Below are 24223 nucleotides of genomic sequence, written 5' to 3' on the forward strand. Positions count from 1 at the left end.
TGTGGGGCTCCATCCCAGGACTCTGGGATCATGACCTGAGCCAAAGGCAGATACTTAACCAGCTGAGCCACCCAGGTGCCCCATGGTCTGTTATTCTGTTAATAAAATCGTGAATGGTGGCGATCAAGGCAGGGACATAGGTAGAACTCTACGTGGGAATATCTCTAAGTTTTATTGAAACCAAATTATACTTTTACTCCCATATCATCTTGACATAAACCTACTTGGAATTGAGGCCAGTGGGGAATTACTTTGAGGATAATTGAGGGTCTTTGCCATTCTTTGGTGTTAGATGGCAACTGTCTTTCCTGGCAAACTTAATTATAGTCATTCCTGCTCATTCTATAAAATGGTCTAAAACACACTTGATTCTTCACATTACCTACAAACTATTCAGTTCTTTAAAAATGCTCATCTTGGGGCGCCTGGGTGGCTCAGTGGGTTAAGTGGCTGCCTTCGGCTCAGGTCATGATCCCAGGGTCCTGGGATGGAGTCCTACATCGGGCTTCTTGCTCAGCAGGGAGCCTCCTTCTCCCTCCCCCTCTCTCTCTGCCTCTCCCACCCCTGCTCATGCTCTCTCTCGCTCTCTTGCTCTCTCTCAAATAAATAAATAAAATCTAAAAAATGCTGATCTTTACTCCTTTGTTTAATGTGGCCCTTAACTTTTAATACTAAGAGAAGAAGCTAGAAGTTATGCTTATGTGTTTTGATATTGTTTAGCATTTCATAAATTATTTCTTTAAAGGTGGGTGGGAAAAATCCCATAAAACAAATTTTCTGTTGTTACATGTTTGGGAGTGCTGACCTAAGTAAACAGGTTTCTTCACAGGAGGAATTTTCAGAGCCTTTATTATGCCAATGCAAATTATGGATCTCCAAGTGAGATTTTGTTTAAAACAAACATTTAAACATGATTTGGGGGCACATTTAATTACAGAATGGTGTTCTATGGCTCTTAGTTTTGGAAAGAGTTAATAAAAACATATTTATTTATTTGTTTACAATTATTAACAATCATACTTACTGCCAATAAGTCCAAAAGGAGAAAAATGCCTTCCTTTTCAAGAAAGTAATCCTCTGAGGGATAACAACCCAAAATACAGCACCTTAAATAAAAAGGAAGTTATTCACTTAACAAGGATTCTACTGTCTATATACTATTGTCTACTTCCATATTTTTTTGGACTGTTTTAGATGCCTCATATAACAGAAATCATGTATAAAAGATAGTCTTCTGTGACTGACTTATTTCACTTAGCATAGTGTCTTCCAGGTCCATCTATGTTATAAACCATAGGATTTTCTTCTTTTTTAAGGCTAAGTGCTATTCCATTACATGTATATACCATATTTTTTTCTTTATCCATTCATCTATTGATGGACATTTGGGTTGTTTCCATATCTTGCCTATTGTGAATAATACTGCAATGAACATGGGAGTCCAGCTATTTCTTCAAGATTCTGATTCTAATTCTTTTGGATATATACCCAGAAGTGGGATTGTTGGATCATATGGTGGTTCTATTTTTAAATTTTTTGAGGAACTTCTATACTGTTTTCCATAGTGGCTGTACGATTTCCATTCCCCTCAATGTTAAGAGTTCTCTTTTCTCCACATTCCTCACCAAAACATGTCTTGGGGGGGGTGGTTAATAACCATTCCATCAGGTATAAGATGATAACTCATTGCGGTTTTGGTTTGCCTTTCCTTGATGATTAGTGGTTCCATATGAATCTTAGGATTGTATTTTCTATTTCTGTAAAACAATATCTTTAGGATTTAATAGGGATTGCATGAAGCTATACATCACTTTGGCTAGTACGACATTTAAACCATATTAATTATTCCAGTCTGTGAGCACAGGATGTCCTTCGATTTATTTGTGCCTGCTTTAATTTCTTTTGTCAGTGTTTTACCGTTTTCAGTGCGTAAGGTTTTCACTTCCTTGGTTACATTTCTTCCTAAGTACTTTATTCTTTTTGGTTCTATTGTAAGTATGATTGTTTTCTTAATTTTCTTTTTGCATAGTTCATTATGGTATGAATAGAAATGTGTATGGAAATGCAACTGATTTTTGTATTTGATTTTGTATCTTGCTACTTTATTGAATTTATTAGTTCTAACAGTTTTTGGTGGAGTCTTTAGGGGTTTCTATGTATAAGATCATGTCATCTGCAAACAGATAATTTTAATACTTCTTTTCTGATTTAGATGCCTTTTTATTTCTTTTTTCTTGCTCTGGCTAGGATTTACAGTACTGAGTAGAAATGGTGAGAGTGGGCACATTTGCCTTGTTACAGATCTTTTAGGAAAAGCTCTTAGCTTTTCACCATTTAGTGTGATCTTAGATGTGGACTTTTCATCTATGACCTTTATTTTGTTAGTTCCTTCTCTACTTAATTTGTTGAGAGTTTTTAAATCCCACTTGGTTATGGTGTATGAGCCTTTTAATTTGTTGTTGAATTTGGTTTGCTAATATTTCCTATAGGATATTTGCTTCCATTTCCCTCAGGACTGGCCTCATAAAGTGAATTGGAAGCATTCCCTTTTCTATATTCTGGAAGAGTTTAAGAAAGATTCGTATTAATTCTTTAAATGTTTGGTAAAATTCACCTGTGAAGCTTTTGTGTCCTGGGCTTTTTTGTTGGGAGGTTTGTGATTACTGATTCAATCTCCTTATTGTTATTGGTCTGTTCAGGCTTTCCATTTCTTCTTAATTCAATCTTGATTGTATGTTTCTAGGAATTTATCTATTTCTTCTATATTGTCTAATTTGTTGGCATATAGTTGTTCATAATAATCCATTATGATGCTTTTTTATTTCTGTGGCATCTGTTGTGATGTGTTCTATTTCATTTATTTCATTTATCTTAATTTTGAGTCTTCTCCCTTCTTTCTTTTAGTCTAGCTAACGGCTTGTAGACTTTGATGTCTTTTTAAAACAAACCATTTTTTTCTATTCTCTCATTTATTTCTGTTCTAATCTTTAGTATTTCCTTTATTTTGCTAATTTTGGGCTTATTTTGTTCTTTAATTGCTAATTACTTTAAGTTTAAAGTTAGGTTGTTTACTTGAGTCATTTTTTTTTTCCCAAATTATTTATTTATTTATTTTGAGAGGGAGGGGCAGAGGGAGAGCAGACTCCTCACTGAGCATGGAGCCCTACCTGGGGCTTGATATTAGGACCCATGAGATGATGACCTGAGCCAAAACCAAGAGTCTAACACTTAACCAGCTGAGCCACCCAGGCATCCCCATTCTTTTTTATGTAGGCATTTATACCTATAAGCTTCCCTCTTAGTTCTGCTGTTGCTATATCACATAAGTTTTGGTATGTTGCACTTTCATTTTAGTTTGTCTTGAGAAATTCCTAATTTTTATTTTGCTTTTGTCTTTGACCCAGTGGTAGTTAAAGAGCATGTTAATTCCCCTGCATTTGTAAGTTTTCCTAATTTCTATTTGTTATTGATTTCTAGTTTTTTTTCTTATGTGGTCAGAAAAGATATTTGCAATGATTAAAGTCTTAAATTTGTTAAGACTTGTTTGTGACCTTGCATGCAGAACCAGCCCCCCATCCTGTGGTTATCTAGGTGTGCTCTAAAAATTACCTCATTAGGGGTGCTGGGTGGCTCAGTCAGTTAAGTGTCTGACTTTGGCTCAGGTCATGATCTTAGGGTTCTGGGATGGAGCCCCATGTCAGACTCCCCATGCAGCAGCGAGTTTGCTTGTCCGCCTCCTTCTGTCCTTCCCCCCACTCATGCTCTCTCTGTCTCTCTCTCTCTAATAAATAAATTAAATCTTTAAAAAATTATCTCATTTGCCTAAATTCAGATGTGGTTAAAAGGAACATGTTATGAATAACAAAAGACATTACCCTTCATAGTTATTATTCTGAAGCTATTACAGGAAATGAGAATAAAAGACCAAATACTGTGACAAAAGATGTTTTAATTGCTCTTATTGATGAGGAAATGACAAAAGTTTTAGGAGCCATGGACTAGGAATGGACCAAATATGTACTTTTTTTTTTTTTAATTTTTAAAGATATTTTTTATTTATTTGACAGAGAGAGAGAGAGAGAGAGAGAGGTCACAAGTAGGCAAAGAGGCAGGCAGAGAGAGAGGAGGAAGCAGGCCCCTTGCAGAGCAGAGAGACCGAGGCAGGGCTCTATCCCAGGACCCTGGGATCATGACCTGAGCCGAAGGCAGAGGCTTTAACCCACTGAGCCACCCAGGTGCCCCCAAATATGTATTTCTTAATATAAATCACAATAAGACAGCACTTAAAAAAAACCTTCTTTTTAAGTTTCCTCTCTCTAGGGGAGCCTGGGTGGCTCAGGGGGTTAAGGCTCTGCCTTTGGCTCATGTCATGATCTTAGGGTCCTGGGATCAAGCCTCGCAATCAGGGCTCTCTGCTCAGCAGGGAGCCTGCTCCCCGCCCCCACTCCGCCTGCCTCTCTGCCTGCTTGTGATCTCTGTCTGTCAAATAAATAAATAAAATCTTAAAAAAAAAAAGAGTATGTATTCTGCTGCTATTGAGTGGAAAATTCTGCTTATGCCTGTTAGGTCCATTTAGATCTGTAGTGTATTAGGTCTATAGTCATTATTTCCCCCTCCAAATATGTTGCACTGTGGCTTGCATGAATCCCATCCATATAGGAAAAAAGAAATGGTGTTAATTGTTAATGATATATGAAACTCAAGTAATTCTGCCCAAGACAAAATTTTATAAATTAATGTTAGGAAAAGTAGGATATATATATGTATATATGTATGATTTATTTTTTGCCCTTTAGGAATGCAAAAAGCTTGAGGAAAAAATATTGCTTAGGAAATACCTAGTCAATTGATTTTCAACTCTTTGAAGAGGAGATGAATGAGGAATTCAACAGTCTTCAAGTATAAGTATAAATATAAGAGTAGATGCTTTTGTTTTTCCAGGCCAGGCCCAAATGTAATGGATTCAAATAATAAAAACAAAGATTTAAGTTTAGATACAAGAATGGTTTTATGAATGGGCTATGGACAAGATTACTTTCCAAAGGACATTGGTAACTGTCATTTCTGGACTACTGGAAAAGGTGTTGGAAGAGTTATCTTTCTGGTGTGGTTTTGAGGGAAGAACTCTTTTTATAAATCAAGCAAATTTTTACTGAAGCTTAAATTATAGTACAGAAACATATTTCAACTGATTTAAATCTATCTAACACCATGAAGAAATTGTAGCACCAAAAATTTTCCTTCCTCTACCATGCATATGAGGATTAATTTTTATTACTATTAAAGCTACAGTGTTAATTTTTCTAGGCTTTATTTCTTACAAATTTGTATAGTTTTTCAAAATTAGATAGAAATCTTAAATATCATATTTAAATATAATCAACAAATACCATAGAAGTAATTTTCTTGTATTGTGGTTCTAGCTTGGGTACAGTAATACTCACCAAATGCTGTCCAATGTACTAAGAAGAAGTACATTATAGCCTAATCCAGTCCGTAACTTTGTGGGGTCTGTTTTCATTACATGAAGAATTATATCCACTCCTTCAGTCCCGAAAATTTCCTAAGAGATTTATTTAAAGTTATTTTTTTGAATCATCTAATCCTTTCCTGTTTCATATTGTCCCCTAAAACTTTTTGTACAAGAAAAATAAAACATTGTTATTTTTATACAAATATTTTTTCAAATTTGCACTCACAGGAATTTAAGACCAATTATTGTAAAGCTAATAATTTTTAGAAATGGCATCAATCAACATGCCAGCTTAATGTCCCTTTCTATTTTTTTGTTTTTTCCCTTTCTTTTTTAAAAAAATAAACCATAAGCTTACCCCATGGTTTTCTTCTGCTTTATAATGAATGTAGTCCAATATCCTGTCAGATGAATACGAGATAGCAAAACTAATTTAAGAGGCTAAAATTCTATCAGGGAAGACTTTTTAATACTCCCAAGAGAGAAATAAATATATAAATGGTAGCTAAAACCTTTAGTAATTTATATTAAGTTATTGCCAGTTATTACTTGTTGTTTACCAATTACCTTTCTCACTGTTTTGTTGTTCAGTTCTGGTACCCAGTAAGCAAGACAATGAGTATTTTTCCAGAAGAAAGGCATAGGGTGGCAGAGTATAAGAAAAAGTTGGACCAAAGCTCAAAGCTAGGTATGCATTTACTGTTCTGGTTGCCTCTCCCTAAAATCTCTCTATTGGAAATTTCACAATTTAAATTTTTTTATCTTTCCAATTCTTTTATTAAATTATTTAAGTTATCAAACTTAGAGACTCAGAGTTTGTTATAAAATTTAAAAAGATCAAAGGGAATTAAGCTCTTTTTTCTAACTTTTAGTTCTAGTATAAACCTGATTTTTTTTCTTTACGTTTTTATTTAAATTCCAGTTAGTTAACATACAGTATAATATTGGTTTCAGGTGTAGAATTTAGTGATTCATCTGTTACATACAACACTCAGTGCTCATCACATACCCATCACCCTGAACCCAATTTAAACTCAAAACAGCATTTATAATGTGATAGTCACTTTGGAAGAACTATTTGCCAGTTTCTTAAAAACATATACCTGCTTAATGAACATTAATTGTACTCCCCAGTATTTATCTAGAAGAAATGAAAGCATTATGTCCACAGAAAGACTACTACAAAAATGTTCACTGAAGCTTTATACATATAGTCCCAAATGTAAAAAAACCCAAGTATTAATCAATAGGGGAATGGAGAAAAAAATTGGGTATATTCAAACAAAGAAAAACTACTCAGCAACAAAAAGGAATGGACTGCTGATACCTGTAATAACATGGGTATATTTCAGAAATAGGGTGATGACAGGACCAGATATAAAAGAGTAAATCACATTTATATGAATGTGGTTCCATTCATATAAAGTAAAAGAATAGGCAATACTTACTTACGGGGATAGAAATCAGAACAGTGGTCACCTGAAGGCAAATAGGGGGGATAGCTACTAAGTGGCATGAAAGAATTTCATAGGAAGTAACAGTTGTCTCTGTTTTAATTGAGATATTGGTTAAATGGGTGTATACATTCATCAAAACCTACTGAAATATACACTTAAGATATATATATACTTTATTGTATATAATTATATTCTCCTTATAAAAAGGAATATTTAATTAAATCCTCACAAGATTAAAAAACACCAACATTTATGGATACCAAGAAACAGTTTATAGTGCTAGGTCATTGGAAGATCTGAACAAAACTTTGATTCACAGGCATACATACCTTCCTAGGAATATGATGTTCACAAAGATCAGATAAAATAAGTAATATATCAGATTGAATTTCCAAAACAATGGCTTCTTCTTTGTCATTAGACTTGCTTATTGTATTTTTAAAAACTCCTGGTGTGGAAAAATTGAAGGAATGTAAACTCATCAGACATTGTATTTTTATTTTGATCAAATACTGTTTTGAAATTCCTTCTTTAAAAAAAAGAAATCCTTTCTTACAAAATTTCTGTTAGAGAACTTATTTTAAAGGGAGCTATTTGAATCGAACAGTTATGCAGAAGCTGTAGACGAAGATGATAAATGGATTCTTTGAGCTCTGAATACCATCAGTAGCCCCAACCTATATAGCATTTCTAGTACAGAATTAATGGAATATTATTAAAAGATGCCCTAACAACCTGATACTTTGTGCAGCAAACAAAACTGTTTATAGAAATATGCAGAGCATCATGAGGCAGAGATGAGTGCTTTGCAAATATATGACTAAAATGCCTGATCACAGCTTGCTCATCTCTTCGTGGTTAACAGGGTCAATTTTAGGCAAATGTGGAAGACCTCTCTAAGTGTATTTTCTCTTCCTGTTATTTCTTTCTGTGTCCTCTTCTTATGTCTACTGGGAGGTGTTTTCAATAACTTTAGGTAGCAGTATTCCCATGCCCTTTGAAATCTTTCCCCTGCATCTACTCAAAATTTAGAAAGACTAGAAAAGAGCCACTTATACTGATGGGATGACAGTCACAATAAAATTTTGCTGCAAAAAGGAATTTTCCTTCAAGCTTTAAATGAGGAACAAAAATCATTGCTTCTCTATTAAAGGGGTCATTGGCATTACCAGGAAGGGCTGGACTTATGTTCCAAAGTAAGAGGGCCAGGGAAATCATAATTTATTACCATAGCTGGCCCTGGGGGGATGATTCTTGGACCTGTTAGTATGAATGACAGGTGCAAGATCAGTCCCTGATGGGTCTAGTTGAGCATGCTGAAGGCTCTGTTGAGGAGCAACAGAGGAACAGATGGGCCTATGCTCCTTTATTAGGAACACCTAGGAATCCAACCTGGTTGGCCATAGGTCTGCTTCTCCTTTCTAGATGATCTCATTTTCCTTCCTACTTGAGTGTAGGCACGTCACTTTCTGTGTTGTCTGTAACACACATTATGTTTTGAATTATTTCCTTCATATTTCAGTATCCTTTAGTTCCTGCCTTTACTTTCTCCTTGTTCTAAGTCATCTGATAATATTTCTTCCAGATTCCTTTTCCTAAAACAGCACTATCCATATAACCTCCCTGATCAAGATCACTAATGGATCCCCATGTCTAAAGAGGATGCTATTCAAAATTCTAACTTGGCTCTTCACTAGACATATTATATCTCATATTACTTGTTCCCATAAAACATTTTTTCCAATTTCTGTTTTTTATTATTTTAAATTGAAGTATAGTTGATAGATGTCTTCATAAAACTTACTTCACTTAAGCTAGCTCTGAAAACATTGTTATACATATTTTAATACCAAGTCTTTGCTTATACTGTTCCCTTGCTTTAAAGACCATCTCCTCTTTTCCCTCTCAAAACTAGCTTTACCCTTATACCCAAGCTTGTCAAGATTACCTAGCCTTAAAAACTACTGAAACCTTTGGGTTTCTGGGGTATTCTCTGTATTACTCACTAGGGGACTTACTGATGGTATAGGGTAACATATGCTATCTTTCTAGGGTATACTTCTTTTTTTTCCATTCTCATTAAGGGCAAGTCCACAGTGTCCTGTTCTATACATGTTTGTGACACCAGTGCCTGCACAAAGGGTATTATAAACATTTGCAATAACAAATCAATTACTATTTGATGAGCAAACTATTTGTTAAGTCCTCTGTTAGACTAAGTGAAGGAAGGCCACTGCCTCTAAGAACTCACATGATAAAGATCAGCTTCTTTCAAGTTAAAGGGAAAAAATCCTAAGGAAAGAACCCTTCTGTATTTGTTTTCCCCTTTCTCTACCCCACACCTCCTACCCAGGTAAGATTCAGACTCTTATCTGGATGTATGAAATACAGTATTTTCTAGACTCCATCCAGTAAGGTTGGAACCTTAACACTGAGTTTTGTACAATGGGACATGCATGGAAGTGATAAAATCTACTTCAGGGGCAACACTGTCAGGACCCCACTCACTCTTGAGAGTTTTTTCTGTATCTTCACTTAATAAACTTCTATTGCTTTACTCACAAACACACATACATAAAATCTACTTTCAGGTTTGGTCATCCTCAGTAAACTCATCAAAAAAATGTTTTCACTTAGCACCCTTTTCAGTATCCTTATTTTAAAGGACACTGCTATTAAATGGCACCACTGCTCTCCACTAGTGATGGAAGAGTAGGTACTTTAGCTTAACAGATTGAAGAGTTTTGGTGGAGGTGTTTATAATTAATTGACATCCAGCAAATTATCTCATACTCATGAGGCAATCAGTGAATTTGAGTATGACCAAAATAGATCTTTTTTTTTTTTTTAAGATTTTATTTATTTATTTGAGAGAGAAAAAGCATGAGAGGGGAGCGGTCAGAGGGAGAAGCTGACTCTCTGCTGAACAGTGAGCCCGTTGTGGGACTTAATCCCGGGACTCCAGGATCATGACCTGAGTCGAAGGCAGTTGCTTAACCAACTAAGCCACCCAGGTGCCCCCAAAAGAGATCTTTTCAAGGTCAGGAAAAGTTAGGGCCAGAGGATTATTAATTTTTTAATTAACAAAGGTAACAATAGTTTGTTTTCAGTTCTGAACTTTATTCCAAGCTCACATGTATGTATTTTGGGGATAAGATGATTCATTATAGTGAATTCTAAGTTGAAAATCAAGGATATCCTGCTATATTATAACAGAAAAGAATCTCCTGTGTACATTTCTATATATACCAGCATACTAGTGTTCTGGTATGTCAGACGCACTGGAAAATGTAATGTTATCCTCTTTTAAATGACTTAAAAATCCTGGCCAAAATGTGGTCATCTTATTACTAGAAAAATGAAGGTAACAGTAGCCCATTAAAAAAAAAAAAAAGATAATCCTAAATGAAATAGTATCTGGAATAAACAGATGTTTACGGAATGAGTGACCATGTTTCAATAAAGACAAATTGACTTATAGCAACAATATGAAACAAAACCAAGAGAATATTCAGGAGTTTCTTGGTTAGAATGATAAAATAAATTTGTAAAAAGCATTTTAAGCAAAATCTCTAATTTATAAGTATTCTACTAAATGTGTTTTACCTATCAGTTGCTGAATTGTTCCTTTTTCACAAAGATCATTGTTTATAGTCTCATCCTCAGTGTAGACCATGGCTCTCAAGAGTCTTAAACTGTAACGCATCTGGGCAAACTTATTGGCACGGCCACCTGTACCATGAAAACTATTGCCATGGCTAAAGAAGGAATCTGTGGAGAAATATAATTTAATACTTTACATCAAGAAATTTAAAGCAAAAAAATTTCAAATAAAACAGAGTATATCAGATACCTTATATATCTAACCCTTAAGTTTAAACAGATGTTAAATTTGTCATACTCTTTAGTTTTTTTTTTTTTAGAGGAATAAATATTATCCTTTCCCCCTTCTCCTCCTATTCCCAGAATAGAAACATACTTTAAAATTTTTCTCAAATGTGTCATCTTGTGTGCATCTTTTGTAACTTGCTACTATTACTCAACATTATGTTTTTTGAAGTATTTACATAGTCACAAGCAGATCTAAATCATTTAATTGCTTTCGGCATTCATTTTATTTGTTTTAGGGGGGATGGGAAGAGAGAGAGGGAGAGAGAATCTTAAGCCGGCTTCATGCCCAGCGTGAAGCCTGATGCCGGGCTCAATCTCACAGCCCTGAGATTATGACCTGAGTGAAATCAAGAGTCCGATGCTTAACCAACTGAGACATGCAGGTGCCCCTGAGCAATCATTTTATAAATAAATCACAGTTTATCCATTCACTAGAACAAACTGCTACAATGAACATTCTGGTACAATGAACTTTCTGGTTTATGTTCCCTTATTCCCACTGAGAAAGGTTTCGCCATGTGACACCAGAATCATATAGGGTATACCCACACTTAATTTTACCAAAGTTCCTAAATTGCTTCACAAAGTGGTTATATGGACACAACGTACAAGACTAATAGATTTTTCCAATCTGTTAAATGGGAAATGACAGTTAATTATTATCTTAATTTGTGTTTCTCTGATTACCAGTAAGGTTGAACATCTTTTAATGTTAATTTTAAATTTGAATTTTTTTTCTGTGACTTGGCAGTCTCTATTCTTTATCTACTTCTTTGCCGAGTTATTTTCTTTTTTTAGTTCTTTATGAGCCTGGATTCTAATCCTTTATTAGTCACAGGGGTCAAAAATGTATTCTCTCAATTTATAGATTGTTATTTTATTCAGATTTAGTCATACAGCATTTCTAAATTTTACATTATTAAATGCACTAATTTTCCATATAGTTTAAGTTCTTTTGGTTTATCAAAGTCTTTTCCTACCCTGTTATCATAAAGATATTTTCCCATGTTTTCTTCTAAGATTTTATAGTTTAACTTTTTATATTTAGGGATTTAATTAATTTTGCACTTGATTTTTTTAACAAGGTGAAAGAAGCCAATTTTTATTTTTATTGAAGGTAATAACATCTTTGTTAATGCCAACCTCCCATATATTCTTTTTCATTGGTCTGTTCCTTATCTAGTACCATACAAGTTTAAATTATTATTGCTTTATGGTAAGTCTTGATAAACAGCAAGGCAAGTTCTCCTTTCTTCTTTACAATAATATGCCTTCTTTAAAAGGTTTTTCATGTTTAAAACTAAAAAAAAATTTAAAAATACTCTTCTGAGTATTGTGTATGGGTTAAAAATGCAGGTTCTAGAGCTAGACTACATGTACTAAATCCTTGATCTGACACTTCCTGTGGGACCAAAAACATGTTATTTAACTTTTCTGATTGAGTTCTACCCGTGTGACCACCTGGGATGGTAACAGTACCTTCAACTTCTGGATCTGTTGTGAGGACTAAATGAGTTATTACTTGTGAGGTGTTTAAGGCCTACCATGCAGTAAGTACTCAATAACTGTTAGCTATCAGGCTTCCCCATGTTAGGCAGCATTTCCTCTTTTGCTTTATAGTCTTTTGTAAACATAAATGATATAAAGGATAGAGAATAATTATTTAATGCATAGCAATTTAACAAGAATTTAGTAATTCTGCATATTAGAAACGAGAGAATTTAAAAAATCAGCTATAATTTTTTCCATCCTCACAGATTTATGATTTTCCTGATCTACTGAAAATGTATCATATAAAATTATTTCCACAGCAAAATAACTACCAGAAAAGAATGCAGTATCTCTCTTATAAGCATTCTTTTTTTTTTTTTTTAAGATTTTATTTATTTATTTGACAGAGAGGTCGCAAGTAGGCAGAGAGGCAGACAGAGAGAGAGGAGGGAGCAGGCTCCCTGCTGAGCAGAGAGCCCGACGTGGGGCTCGATCCCAGGACCCTGAGATCATGACCTGAGCTGAAGGCAGAGGCTTTAACCCACTGAGCCACCCAGGCGCCTCTCTCTTATAAGCATTCTTTTAAAGAAAGTATTTCTTATTTCCTTTCTAAGAATGATGAGAGCTATAATAAAATATTTGTACAAATTGGTAGTCTAATAATTTGGTAGACTACATGTGGAATCATTACTTCTGGCTGGGAATTTTAAGCTCTGTGAAGGTAGGGATTTTATTTATTTTGAATATAAATGTATCCTTAGCAGTTAAAACAATATTAGTACCTAGTAGGCACTCAACAAATATTTGTTGAATGAATGATTAAAATATTTCCAGGACTGGGGCACCTGGATGACTCAGTGGGTTAAAGCCTCTGCCTTCCGCTCAGGTCATGATCTTAGGGTCCTGAGACTGAGCCCCGCACCGGACTCTCTGCTCAGCAGGGAGCCTGCTTCCCCCTCTCTCTCTGCCTGCTTCTCTGCCTACTTGTAATCTCTGTCTCTATCAAATAAATAAATAAAATCTTTAAAATATTTCCAGGACTTAGTATAATTGTTGGATAAGCCTAATGCTACAAAAATTTAAATCAGGTTATATGAATGATTTCTTTTACTGAGCGGTATGTATCAATTACAGTTACGATATTTCCTAATGTGTCTGACTTTAAATGAAATCTCAGATTTTTTTCTTTAAAACAATAGTAAACATATGAAAATCACAGGAAACAAGATATATATTTTTATTTCTCTTTTCTTTAATTAATTTTATTTATTTTTTCTTTGCATATATTGAGAGTACAATTGAAATATGTAAATTAGAATTTTGATAGGTATCACTCACCTTCACTCTCACACCATTCTATAAATGCAAGGACTCGAGCATTTCCCTGACACAACATATACTCTTCTGTTAAAAAAGGAGCCACTGATGACAAAGTGGCAATTGCATGCAGTTGTAATTCTTCATACTGTGCTGCAGACCACTCCATTATCTTGTGTTTCTCAGGCTTTTTAACATAGGTAAACAAAGCCAAGATAACTTTGCCGTCAATTAATAGCTATGAGGAAGGGGAAAAACTACTTTGTTAGAAACATAATTAAAATAATTTTATTTAATCTAAGAAAATTAAAGATTTCCAATGTGATGTTTTATTAGGGTCATTTAAAAAAAAATTTCCTTCCTAAAGATGCCCTATCTACATTAAGTACCAAAAACAAAACAAAACAAAAACAAAAACAACAAGTTGGCTGTGATCCCCTTATCTCAGATATGTACTCTCTAGCTGACAATAATATAAATAAGTGTTAATTTTTTTTGTCTATGCTTATATATATAATTTGACTCCTGCTTATGATCAAACCAAAGAAGCAGAAAATTTGGGGCAAATAAACTGCTGACATTTCTCTCTTCCCTTCATTTTTGAAAAAGAAACATTTCACAGCCTCAATGGTACACTATAAGAGTGTAATTTTTCCAAAATAATGACTGTGGCTAATTTTTAAGCAGTTGTAACAGAACTTATACAAAAATTGTAGTCAACCAATGCCACTCAGGTCACAAGTCATATTTATAATTATATGCTTAAAATTTTAAAATTGTACTGAATCCATGATTTCAATAAAATAGAAAAATGCATAGCTATTATGACAATGTAGTTAATATATATATTTTTAAGATTTTATTTATTTATTTGACAGACAGAGATCACAAGTAGGCAGAGAAGCAGGCAGAGAGAGAGGAGGAAGCAGGCGCCCCGCTGAGCAGACAGCCCGATGCAGGACTCGATCCCAGGACCCTGGGATCACGACCTGAGCTGAAAGCAGATCCCAGGACCCTGGGATCATGACCTGAGCTGAAAGCAGAGGCTTTAACCCACTGAGCCACCCAGGCGGCCTGACAATGTAGTTAATATTATGGCTGATTCTGATTGATGCTTATATATGGTTCACAGAATGGCAAGAGATGATGTGCCATATTCTATTCAATTTTCACTTGGCATTATTTTATAAAGACTTTTTTACAATAACATCTATGAACTTTTCTAAATTTTCTACTAGTCCACAAGGAATGAAGGCAAGATTTAGAACGGAGAAAGCAGGAATAAGAACAATAGCTAATTCTAGCATTACTATAAATATTAAGTGGATGATGTTTTCAGAATACTCCATGAACCACAAATAACAGTACACATATTCATTATCACTACAATTACTGGGCCACAAACAAATGACATAAAAAATATTAGTTGATTCCACTGCTCACACAGTGCTTTAAGAAGCTCACCATATTCTTTAGGCCATTTGACTCTGTTATCAACTAAAGTGGTTTTTAAACTGTCATGTACATTTTGTCTCCAGAGAGATTTTAATAGTTATATAATACTTCACTGTACTAAAAAAACCATATTATATGTAATGATATTCTATTTGGCATTTCAGGAAATACATTTAGATTCTATACAGTGTATAATTTTGATATCATTAATAAAGTTATAACTGTAAAAACAAAGACAATTTTTTTTCCTTCTCTGAACATATTTTAGTGTGTATATATGTGTGTGTTTCTCAAAGTGGTATTACCAAAAAAATCTGAGCTCTCTTAACCCTCATAATAATTCCATGAGATAGGTGTTATCCTCATTTTGAAATTAAGATATCTGGGATTGGGGCACCTGGGTGACTCAGTTGGTTAAGCATCTGCCTTCAGCTCAGGTCATGATCCCAGGAGCCATGCTCAGTGGGAAGCCTGCTTCTCCCTCTCCCTCTGCTGCTGCTCCGCCTACTTGTACTCTCCCCTCTCTCTCAAATAAATAAATAAAACATTTTTTAAAATCTGCGATTTACAGAAACTAAACAGCTTATTCAGGATCACATTGCTGAAAAATGATAGTACTGCATTCCACCTGACTAAAGCTTTAACCACAATATGGTCAGAGGTAGCCTATTAGGCTAGATGGGCCTATATGGATTTTCTTTCATATTATGTTTTCTTATTCTGGAGATCTAAATACATAAATAAATTTCTAATGTTCTCCTGCCTTTTTTGGTTTATATGGTTTATATTTGGTAAATTCACTGTTCATTAACAGATAAGCAGAAGAAATTTTGATAAGATGAAATTCTGACCAGAGTTACTTTCTATGGTAAACATATGGGTTGATGAAAGATTTGCAGTCCTGACTTTTAAAAAGTTATACTACAAAGTGAGATGCTTTAGCTTTAATTTTGGTTATAGTTTTTTACCTGTATAGTAGGTAAATCTTTACATAAGATCACAATTATATTGAATAGCAATTTCTTCAACTCAAAATCTTCATAGGAATTAGAAAGCTTAAGACCTTTCACCAAAGGATTTTGACTTTTAACTGTGAGGGGGAAAAAAAAAGAAAATAAAAGATAAAGTAATGTATAAGACTCATCAAGATAATTATAGGTTGAAAGTTTTATGGTTTTTACCTTCAGTAAAGGTTGCAAATAGTATCAAATCCCTGGTAAAGCCACATTCCTAATATAAATACATAGAAGAATGATTGAATTAGATGGAAATTACAGATGCTTATATTTACCTAATATTTAATTATCTTTATCAGATTCCCCTTGTCATTCATTTGAATTCATAAAGTACTAATAATAGAAAGGGATGAAAGCAGGAAACATACAGCCAGATAAACTTGTAATTTATTTAATATAAACTTCTGTTGGTTCTAAGAAATATTTTTATATTATTCTATGAGTATATTATGATGCTGACTAAAATTTGGTAATTACCCAAAAAGTGTTAAGACTACAAATTACTTATCTAATTCATTATCGTATTATACCTTTAAGTGACAAAATAAGGGCGAAAGTTATTTTCAGCAGCTTTTCTTCTTAAACAGCCCCCCTCCCACCTTGACCCCAACCACTCTCATTATGTGAAAGGTTTTGTCAGGTCTAATGGGTCCTACTTAACATAAAAAGCCCTGAAGAATAACCAGAACTGCAAACATTTCAGCATGAGAGAACACATTTCTGCCACAGATATCCTAGCTGGACTTTGTAATTCGGGAGAATTTAGCGGGGCAAGCCCCTAGGATTTTGAGCTTGCAGTGTTACAGTGCTACTGCTTTAGGATCCATATGGTTTCTTTAAATGTGAAGATGTTATTTGACTCATAAAATTCACCTGAATGTTTGCAAGGATGCTAATGAGAATTTATTAACTAAGCAGGAGCTTCCAAAGACACATATAGGTTTACCCGTGCATTGCAGCCTTGACTAGAAAGCTAGGTAGGATTGTTGCCCCCATTTACACATTATAAGTCTATCTGATAACCATTGATATGGTTTTTAAGATTTTATTTATTTATTTGACAGAGATCACAAGTAGGCAGAGAGGTAGGCAGAGAGAGAGAGAGAGAGAGAGAAGCAGGCTCCCCACTGAGCAGAGAGCCCAATGCGGGGCTTGATCCCAGGACCCTGGGATCATGACCTGAGCCGAAGGCAGAGGCTTTAACCCACTGAGCCACCCAGGTGCCCCTTACAAATTTCCTTTAAATACAACTTAGAAAGTTTGTGACTATATGGATATCATTGCCAAAGAGCTCTACTCTGGGATGTCAATCATTCAGTGATTTTTACATTATAAAATATGCCAAGGGGGCGCCTGGGTGGCTCAGTGGGTTAAGCCTCTGCCTTCGGCTCAGGTCATGATCTCAGGGTCCTGGGATCGAGGCCCGCATCGGGCTCTCTGCTCAGCAGGGAGCCTGCTTTCTCCTCTCTCTCTCTATGCCTGCCTCTCTGCATACTTGTGATCTCTCTCTCTGTTTCAAAAAAAAAAAATTTTAAAAAAAAAAAAAATAAAAAAAAAAAAAATATGCCAAGGCTCAGCTTCTGGGATGGCAGAGTAGCTCCTGTAAGAAATCTTCCTGAAGGTAACAATTATAAACTCTGAACAAAATATAAAAACAACTGTCTTGGGATGAAAACCAAGCAGTTTACTGGAGGGGAGTGAGAACTTTGAAGATGGAGATGGCACTGCATGGGTTTCCCTTTTGTAAAAAAAAAAAAAAAAAAAAAAAAAGGCATTTATACTGAGGCCAGGACCTAGTCCACACCTTGTATAGATCCTGCAACTCAGAGTAAAGCTGTTATCTTAGTGGTTTGAATATTCAGAGGGCAGAGGTACTCTCAGGGCAACTATTGCTCCTGGAAAGTGAAGGGGGAAATCCCATAAAGGAGAGAAAGGGAACTTCAACTTCTGTGTATAAACTCCCAAACCTCTGGCTAATGCCTGAATCATGCCAGGGCAGGAAATACTCAAGCATCCTAGTTAAGGCTGAAAGAAATGAACTGAGATTTGACCTGCCGTTTGCCATAGCAATGAGTAGCCTAACTAAATGCCCACGAATACAAAAGAGTAAATACTTTTCAGAGGAGTACGCCAGAATGCACAGTAAAAACGCTCATAATAAACAAAGACAGGAACTCTCAGCAGAGAAATAGAAACTATAAAAAGGAAACAAAAATTTAAAAACTAAAAAAGACAACATCTAGAATAAAAATGCACTGGATGGGATTAATAAGAGAATGAAGATGACAGGGGAAAAAAGTCAGTGAATTTAGATGTATAGACCAATACAAATTATTAAATCTGAAGAATAGAGAGAAAAGTGATTGAAAAAAGAGAACAGGCCTCACGACAAACATGCACATAATCTGAATTACAGAAGAGGAGAGAGAATGGGGCTGATAAAATACTTATAGAATATGATCAAAAAGTTTTCCAAATTGAGTCAGTTTACATATTCAGGAAGCCCTATGAATGAATCTTAAGCAGGATAAAAACAAAGAAAATCACATCTTGGCACATAATAGTAAAACTGCTGGAAACCAAAGATAGAGTGAAAATCTTAAAAAACAGCCGGAAAGCAAAATGATACATTGTCCATGGGGAAACAAATTGAAAAAACAAATACTTCTGATCGGAAACATGAGGCCAGAAGACAGTGGAACAGTATTTTCAAGTGGTAAAATATAAAAGTGTTCAAACTAGAATTCAATATTCTGTGAACATACACTTCAATAATTAGGCTGAATTAAAGACGTATTGAGATAAAAGAAATTAAGAGAATTTGTTCCCAACAGCTAGCAGATCTGCATCGTAAGAAATGGGAAAGGATATTCTTTAGGTGAAAGAGAAATGGTGCCAGATATAAACTCATATCACCAGCAAGGAAAGAAACACATCATACATAGCAAATATGTAAGCAAATTATAAAATATGAAGAGAATCTCAAGTTTACAAAAGAGCTGGCAGAGAACTGGCAGAACTACTGGTGACCATAATGAAATTACAAAATATCTTGCTATCACAACTAAGTTCATAAATATTACAACATTGTTTAGGACTCCTTCCCCCCCACCCCCGTTCAAGCTATTTCCACAATTAAAATTCATGCAATTTGACTCATACTTACGATCATTGGTGTTCCAGGATTTTGAGCTATAATTGTAGTGATTACTAATATATCATTTCTAAGCTGACGATCATAATGACTAAAACCTCTCATAAACAGATTTTTAAATACTTCCTTCAAAGCCCTGGAAAGTAAAATCAGATCTTTAAAACCATATTTCCATGTAAATTCTACTTAATGTCTATCAACAGAATTCCCCTTTTTATATCATACTATTCATTTTGAAGGATTTCTGATCTTTTCTACATTTCTAAATCTGCCATAGGAGTCAAGTCTCTATCAGATAAGAATCCATCCATCCAAATCTATATCTGTGGGCAAAGTAACTGCTCTAAAGTAAAGATCCATTCATATCATTTTCCTTTTTAAACTACTTAAAGGCTTTTCTTTGTTCTTAAGTTTAAAAAGTCCTACCCCCTTACCAAGGCTTATCAAGCCTTTCATGTTATGGTCCCTGCTAGCACTGTTAGCTTCATCTCTCACTATTCTATTTTCTACTCTCAATATATTCAGTACCTTCCAGGGTTTTTTTTGTTTGTTTTTGTTTTTGTTTTTGTTTTTTGCCAAATTCTATTTTCACTTCTGTTCCCCTGTCTAGGATTCTCTCTGAATGCAAAACTCTTCTGTGTTGCCAGTTTGTATTTATCATTCAGATACCAAATTAGGGTTCATCAGGAAGTATTTTATTTTTTTAAGTAATCTCTACAACCAGTGTGGGGCTTGAACTCATAACCACAACGTCAAGAGTTGAATGCTCTTCTGATTGAGAAATCCTGGCGCCCCTTGCTTGCCCTTCTTATGATAATAGTACCCTTATTTTTATTTAGGCATTTACCCTTTTGGTCTTACGAAGATGCTTTGAGCTTCCTTTTAGCCAGAGCATTTCTCTGTCACTAGTAATTCAATCTGGAATGGCATATGGCCAACCTAGACCACTCAGGACCAATAGGGACTCAATTCAAAGAACTTTCTTTGGCCTTTCAGAAGAGCAAGTCTTCTCTTCTGCTTGATTTGGGGTTGTGATTGTGTGCACCTCAACTTGATGGTCTCACTATGTGGATCTTGGGAATAAAGCTAACACAGTGGAAGACTGTAGAGGGATGATGAAGGCGCACATCCTGTTATTTGCTGAGCACATGAAACCAGTTTTATCCTTGACCTTGTAGTTATATAAGCCCATAAATATCCTATGTGATTTAAATCAGTTGGATTGGGTATGCTGAATCACTCTTTTCTAGAGAACATGTAGCACTGTGATAGTCTATTTCATAGCATTTAGTTGTCTGTTTACCTGTCTATCTCCTAATAACAATGTAAATTTCATGAAAGCAGAGATCATGTCTGCATTGCTTTCTTTTGTATTTCAATGGCCCAATACTGAAGTTGGTACAGAGCAGACAATAATTATTTGATGAATAAATGGATAAGTTACTTAAAGACTTACTTATATTTTATTGCTAATGCTTACTGCAACATCCAGAAGAGAGTAGGTATTTAAAAATAGGTTACTGGGGACACCTGGGTGGCTCAGTGGGTTAAACCGCAGCCTTTGGCTCGGGGCATGATCCCAGGGTCCTGGGATCGAGTCCTACATTGGGTTCCTTGCCCCACAGGGAGCCTGCTCTCTCCACCTCTGCCTGCTTGTGCGTTCTCTCCCTCTCTCTCTCTCTCTGACAAATAAATAAATAAATAAAATCTTAAAAAAAATAGGTTACTGAATGAACAAATGAAATAGTTCTTTTAAATTTCTAGTGTATTTTATACTTATGCAAAGACATAATTTAGCTTTGTTAATAAGCTACTTTAAAAGCTTTCCAAATAGGAAAAACAAAAAACAAAAAAACAGGTTGCTATTGCAAAGATGCATTTACACCACAACATAAAAATGATGTCCTGAACCATAGGACATCACTCAAAATGGATATGACTCAAAAGCCTAATTGAACACAAATTCAAACAAAGATGTTAGTTATGTTACTGGCTATCATTTTAAGGTTAAAAAACATTCCTATCTAACCACTTACTTACAGCAAACATTCCAAGTTACTAAGTTGTTGTGTGGTTTCTTCTTTTGGAGATTTTTCCAATAAATTCCAAAGTATTTCTGATGAACGAAACAGAAGCTGTCCAGAGGGGTCTGGGTCATTGAGGTGAGCACAAATTTCTCTGGCTGCTTGTGCTTTCATCATTAAAGTGCAATTAACTTCTGAAAATAAATTTAGAAATTATTTATGTTGTACAGTCTTGACACCGTTGGATAGAAACAAAAATAGTTGAGAATGAAGTATTTAAAGTTAATAATATACAAACCAGAAGTTGAGAGATGTTGGAGAGCTTTAAGTACCCAAAGTTTCTCAACAAGTTGATTTTCAAGTAAGGTCAATGATTCGACCATTGTTTTTGCCAATCCACTGACCTCAGCCATCTTAATCTTGTATGATGAATTTGCTTGCTGATAACCTAACAACAATTAGTTAACAAATATGTACAGTTTTCCTCACATAGTAACCATCTATGTTCAGACAAAAGAATGAGTAATATTATTAAACAACTGCAATAGCAACTTAAAAAAAGTTTGGCATTTTGAAATTGTATAGCACAGGGATAGACAAAATTTTTCTATAACAGGCCAAATAATGAGTCAATTTTGAATTGATTCATTAAACTTACTATATATTATATTAATTAAATTTAAAGTTAAATTTAATGTTTTATATATATATATAATATAATGATGTATGTGCTCCTTATAAAGGTCAAGGATTTAATTATTTCTTTGGAGTCTTCTAGCAGAACAGACAATATCTGAAGAGTAATTGGGCGGAGTCATCATAAACATTTTCCAAGAATACTGACTCATCAAGACCCCTGGCTCAGGGGCATAAGTGACTTAATGGAGACACCTACTGTTTCTGAAAGGCTGAGAAGTCAGGTGCACCTGACCACAATCTTCAATAAAAACCACAGGCTCCAAGCAAAGTCAAGACTCACTCTTCTTTCCTTTCTAAGTCTTCCACTCTGTCCATATCTACATTCTCTCTATGTCTTCAATAAACTCTGCTCTCACTTCGACTTGGCTTGTGTTTGATTCCTATCCTGCACAGAGCCAAGGACCCTTTCAGCCGGTCCTATGGGAACCCTTCTGGGTCCTTGGAGCTAGCCAGCTTGCATCAATCCCACTGTGTCTTTCCAAGTTCAAAGAGAATGAGAAAGAATATTATTTTACAGACATAAGTTATTACTAAAAGACTATTGAAAACTTCACCTGTAATATGCTTCTTTGGTGGCTCTGCATGATAAAAGTCAATAATACACTTACAAATTTGTATCCTCAGTTCAGAATTTGGTATTTTCATTAATTCACCTGCCAAAAAGAGAAATGAATGCTATTTAATAACACTGTCATGTTTTCTTGCAAATTTAAATATGTTAGTAGTATGATTAAAAATATCCTTACTAGAAGTTCAAACTGGACCATGTAATTTTATTTTTTTATTTTTTTAAAAGATTTTATTTATTTATTTGACAGACAGAGATCACAAGTGAGCAGAGAGGCAGGCACAGAGAGAGGAGGAAGCAGACTCTCTGCTGAGCAAAGAGCCTGATGTGGGGCTCGATCCTAGGACCCTGGGATCATGACCTGAGCCGAAGGCAGAGGCTTTAACCCACTGAGCCACCCAGACACCCTAGGACCATGTAATTTTATATATAACACATGCATACGTGAAATATCTTGGATCTATCATTATAACATTGGCGCCTCAATCAACTCAGCCTCTCCTTCCCAGGAAGAAAAGAATGGTGGTTAATAACATAAATGCTGGAACCAGACTGTTTAAGATTAAATAATGGCTCTGCCACTTACTACCTACGTAAACTTGTGTCTTACTTTTCTCATCTATAAAATGTGTATAACAATAGTTACTATTTTAAAGATTATTGTGGGAATTAATATGAAAAAAAGCTGAGAATAGTGTCTGGCATATAGTAAATTACTATTATTATTCTGGCAAGATATGGGTTAACATATTTTTCTTTAACTAAAGAATCAGTAATTTGTTGCCCCTAATAATGCATCCTTTGCTTAGAGAAGTTCCAACTGAGCTCTGCTTTTCAATTTGCTAATAGAATGGAAAACAAAGAGTTTCTGGGCAATCTTTGCCCTACCTGTAATAGTTTCATGTTCAAGTTATCTTGGTGGAGATGAAGGATTGAGAGGGTTCTTTTTAAGGCATATCTAAATTATTTCTGAACTGGCTTCAGCCTATACTTCAGACTGGTTTGTTCTTGCTCTGATCAACTACAACTTATCCCTAAGAGAAACCAAAAATGATCCATGGAATTCTGGAAATGTTCTGTGTCCTCTGCATGTCTGGGACAACTGGAGTTGGGAAAATCAGCTTCACAGCTGAACCAGATGTGGAGGGATTCTGTGAGGGAAACAGATAATGTTCCTGAAACACTCCTGTTTTGCATTAGGACTTGCATAATGTTCACTTCTGGAAATGATCAGTGAGTGGGGATGCAAATGGACAGGAGGAAGTACATAGGAGAACCTCACCCTTGCTTTAGGACAATCTGTCTGCAAAAGATACCACTAAAAGAGGAGAAAAAAAGAAGACAGTTTCAAGACGATTCCCTTATTTTTTTTTTAATACTTCCTTTCATGTTGAAAAATCACTATGTTTTGGGAAAATTTAGTCAACAGGAACAACTAAAATTTTCCAACAAAACTAAACAAATGTCTAAATTTATGGGAAATTGTAAGGTTTCTCATCTGCTTCTCTACCCTTTTAGTTCTTGTAAATTTAGATCATTTCTCACAATATCCTGTTTTATAATTTCAGGACAGAGTACCAACTTTTTCCCTCATACATTTCCAAAATCCTATTCTTTTTTTTTTTTTTTTAAAGATTTCATTTATTTATTTGACACAGAGAGAGAGAGAGAGAGAGAT

At 34.9% G+C, this 24223-nt stretch overlaps 1 protein-coding gene across 7 annotated transcripts in view; it reads right to left on the reverse strand.

Moving 5' to 3' along the window:
• The window catches only part of CFAP69 (cilia and flagella associated protein 69), a 59084-nt gene that overhangs the window by 10118 nt on the left and 24743 nt on the right, over window positions 1-24223 (reverse strand). For 5 of the 7 annotated variants that reach the window (XM_032875623.1, XM_032875640.1, XM_032875653.1 and 2 more), the window contains 11 exons: window positions 22532-22630; window positions 21577-21726; window positions 21295-21472; window positions 19267-19390; window positions 16266-16314; window positions 16053-16174; window positions 13651-13867; window positions 10537-10701; window positions 7260-7378; window positions 5445-5563; window positions 1025-1106 (listed from right to left, as the gene is read on the reverse strand). In XM_032875623.1, coding sequence (XP_032731514.1) covers window positions 1025-1106; window positions 5445-5563; window positions 7260-7378; window positions 10537-10701; window positions 13651-13867; window positions 16053-16174; window positions 16266-16314; window positions 19267-19390; window positions 21295-21472; window positions 21577-21726; window positions 22532-22630 — 1424 coding nt within the window. Of the gene's footprint in view, window positions 1-1024; window positions 1107-5444; window positions 5564-7259; window positions 7379-10536; window positions 10702-13650; window positions 13868-16052; window positions 16175-16265; window positions 16315-19266; window positions 19391-21294; window positions 21473-21576; window positions 21727-22531; window positions 22631-23827; window positions 23859-24223 lie in introns of those variants that run through there. The other 2 variants (XM_032875655.1, XM_032875630.1) reach the window with 2 other exon arrangements.

Source organism: Lontra canadensis, unplaced genomic scaffold (genome assembly GCF_010015895.1).
Source record: "Lontra canadensis isolate GAN:19392208 unplaced genomic scaffold, GSC_riverotter_1.0 scaffold2, whole genome shotgun sequence".
Classification (NCBI taxonomy): domain Eukaryota; kingdom Metazoa; phylum Chordata; class Mammalia; order Carnivora; family Mustelidae; genus Lontra; species Lontra canadensis.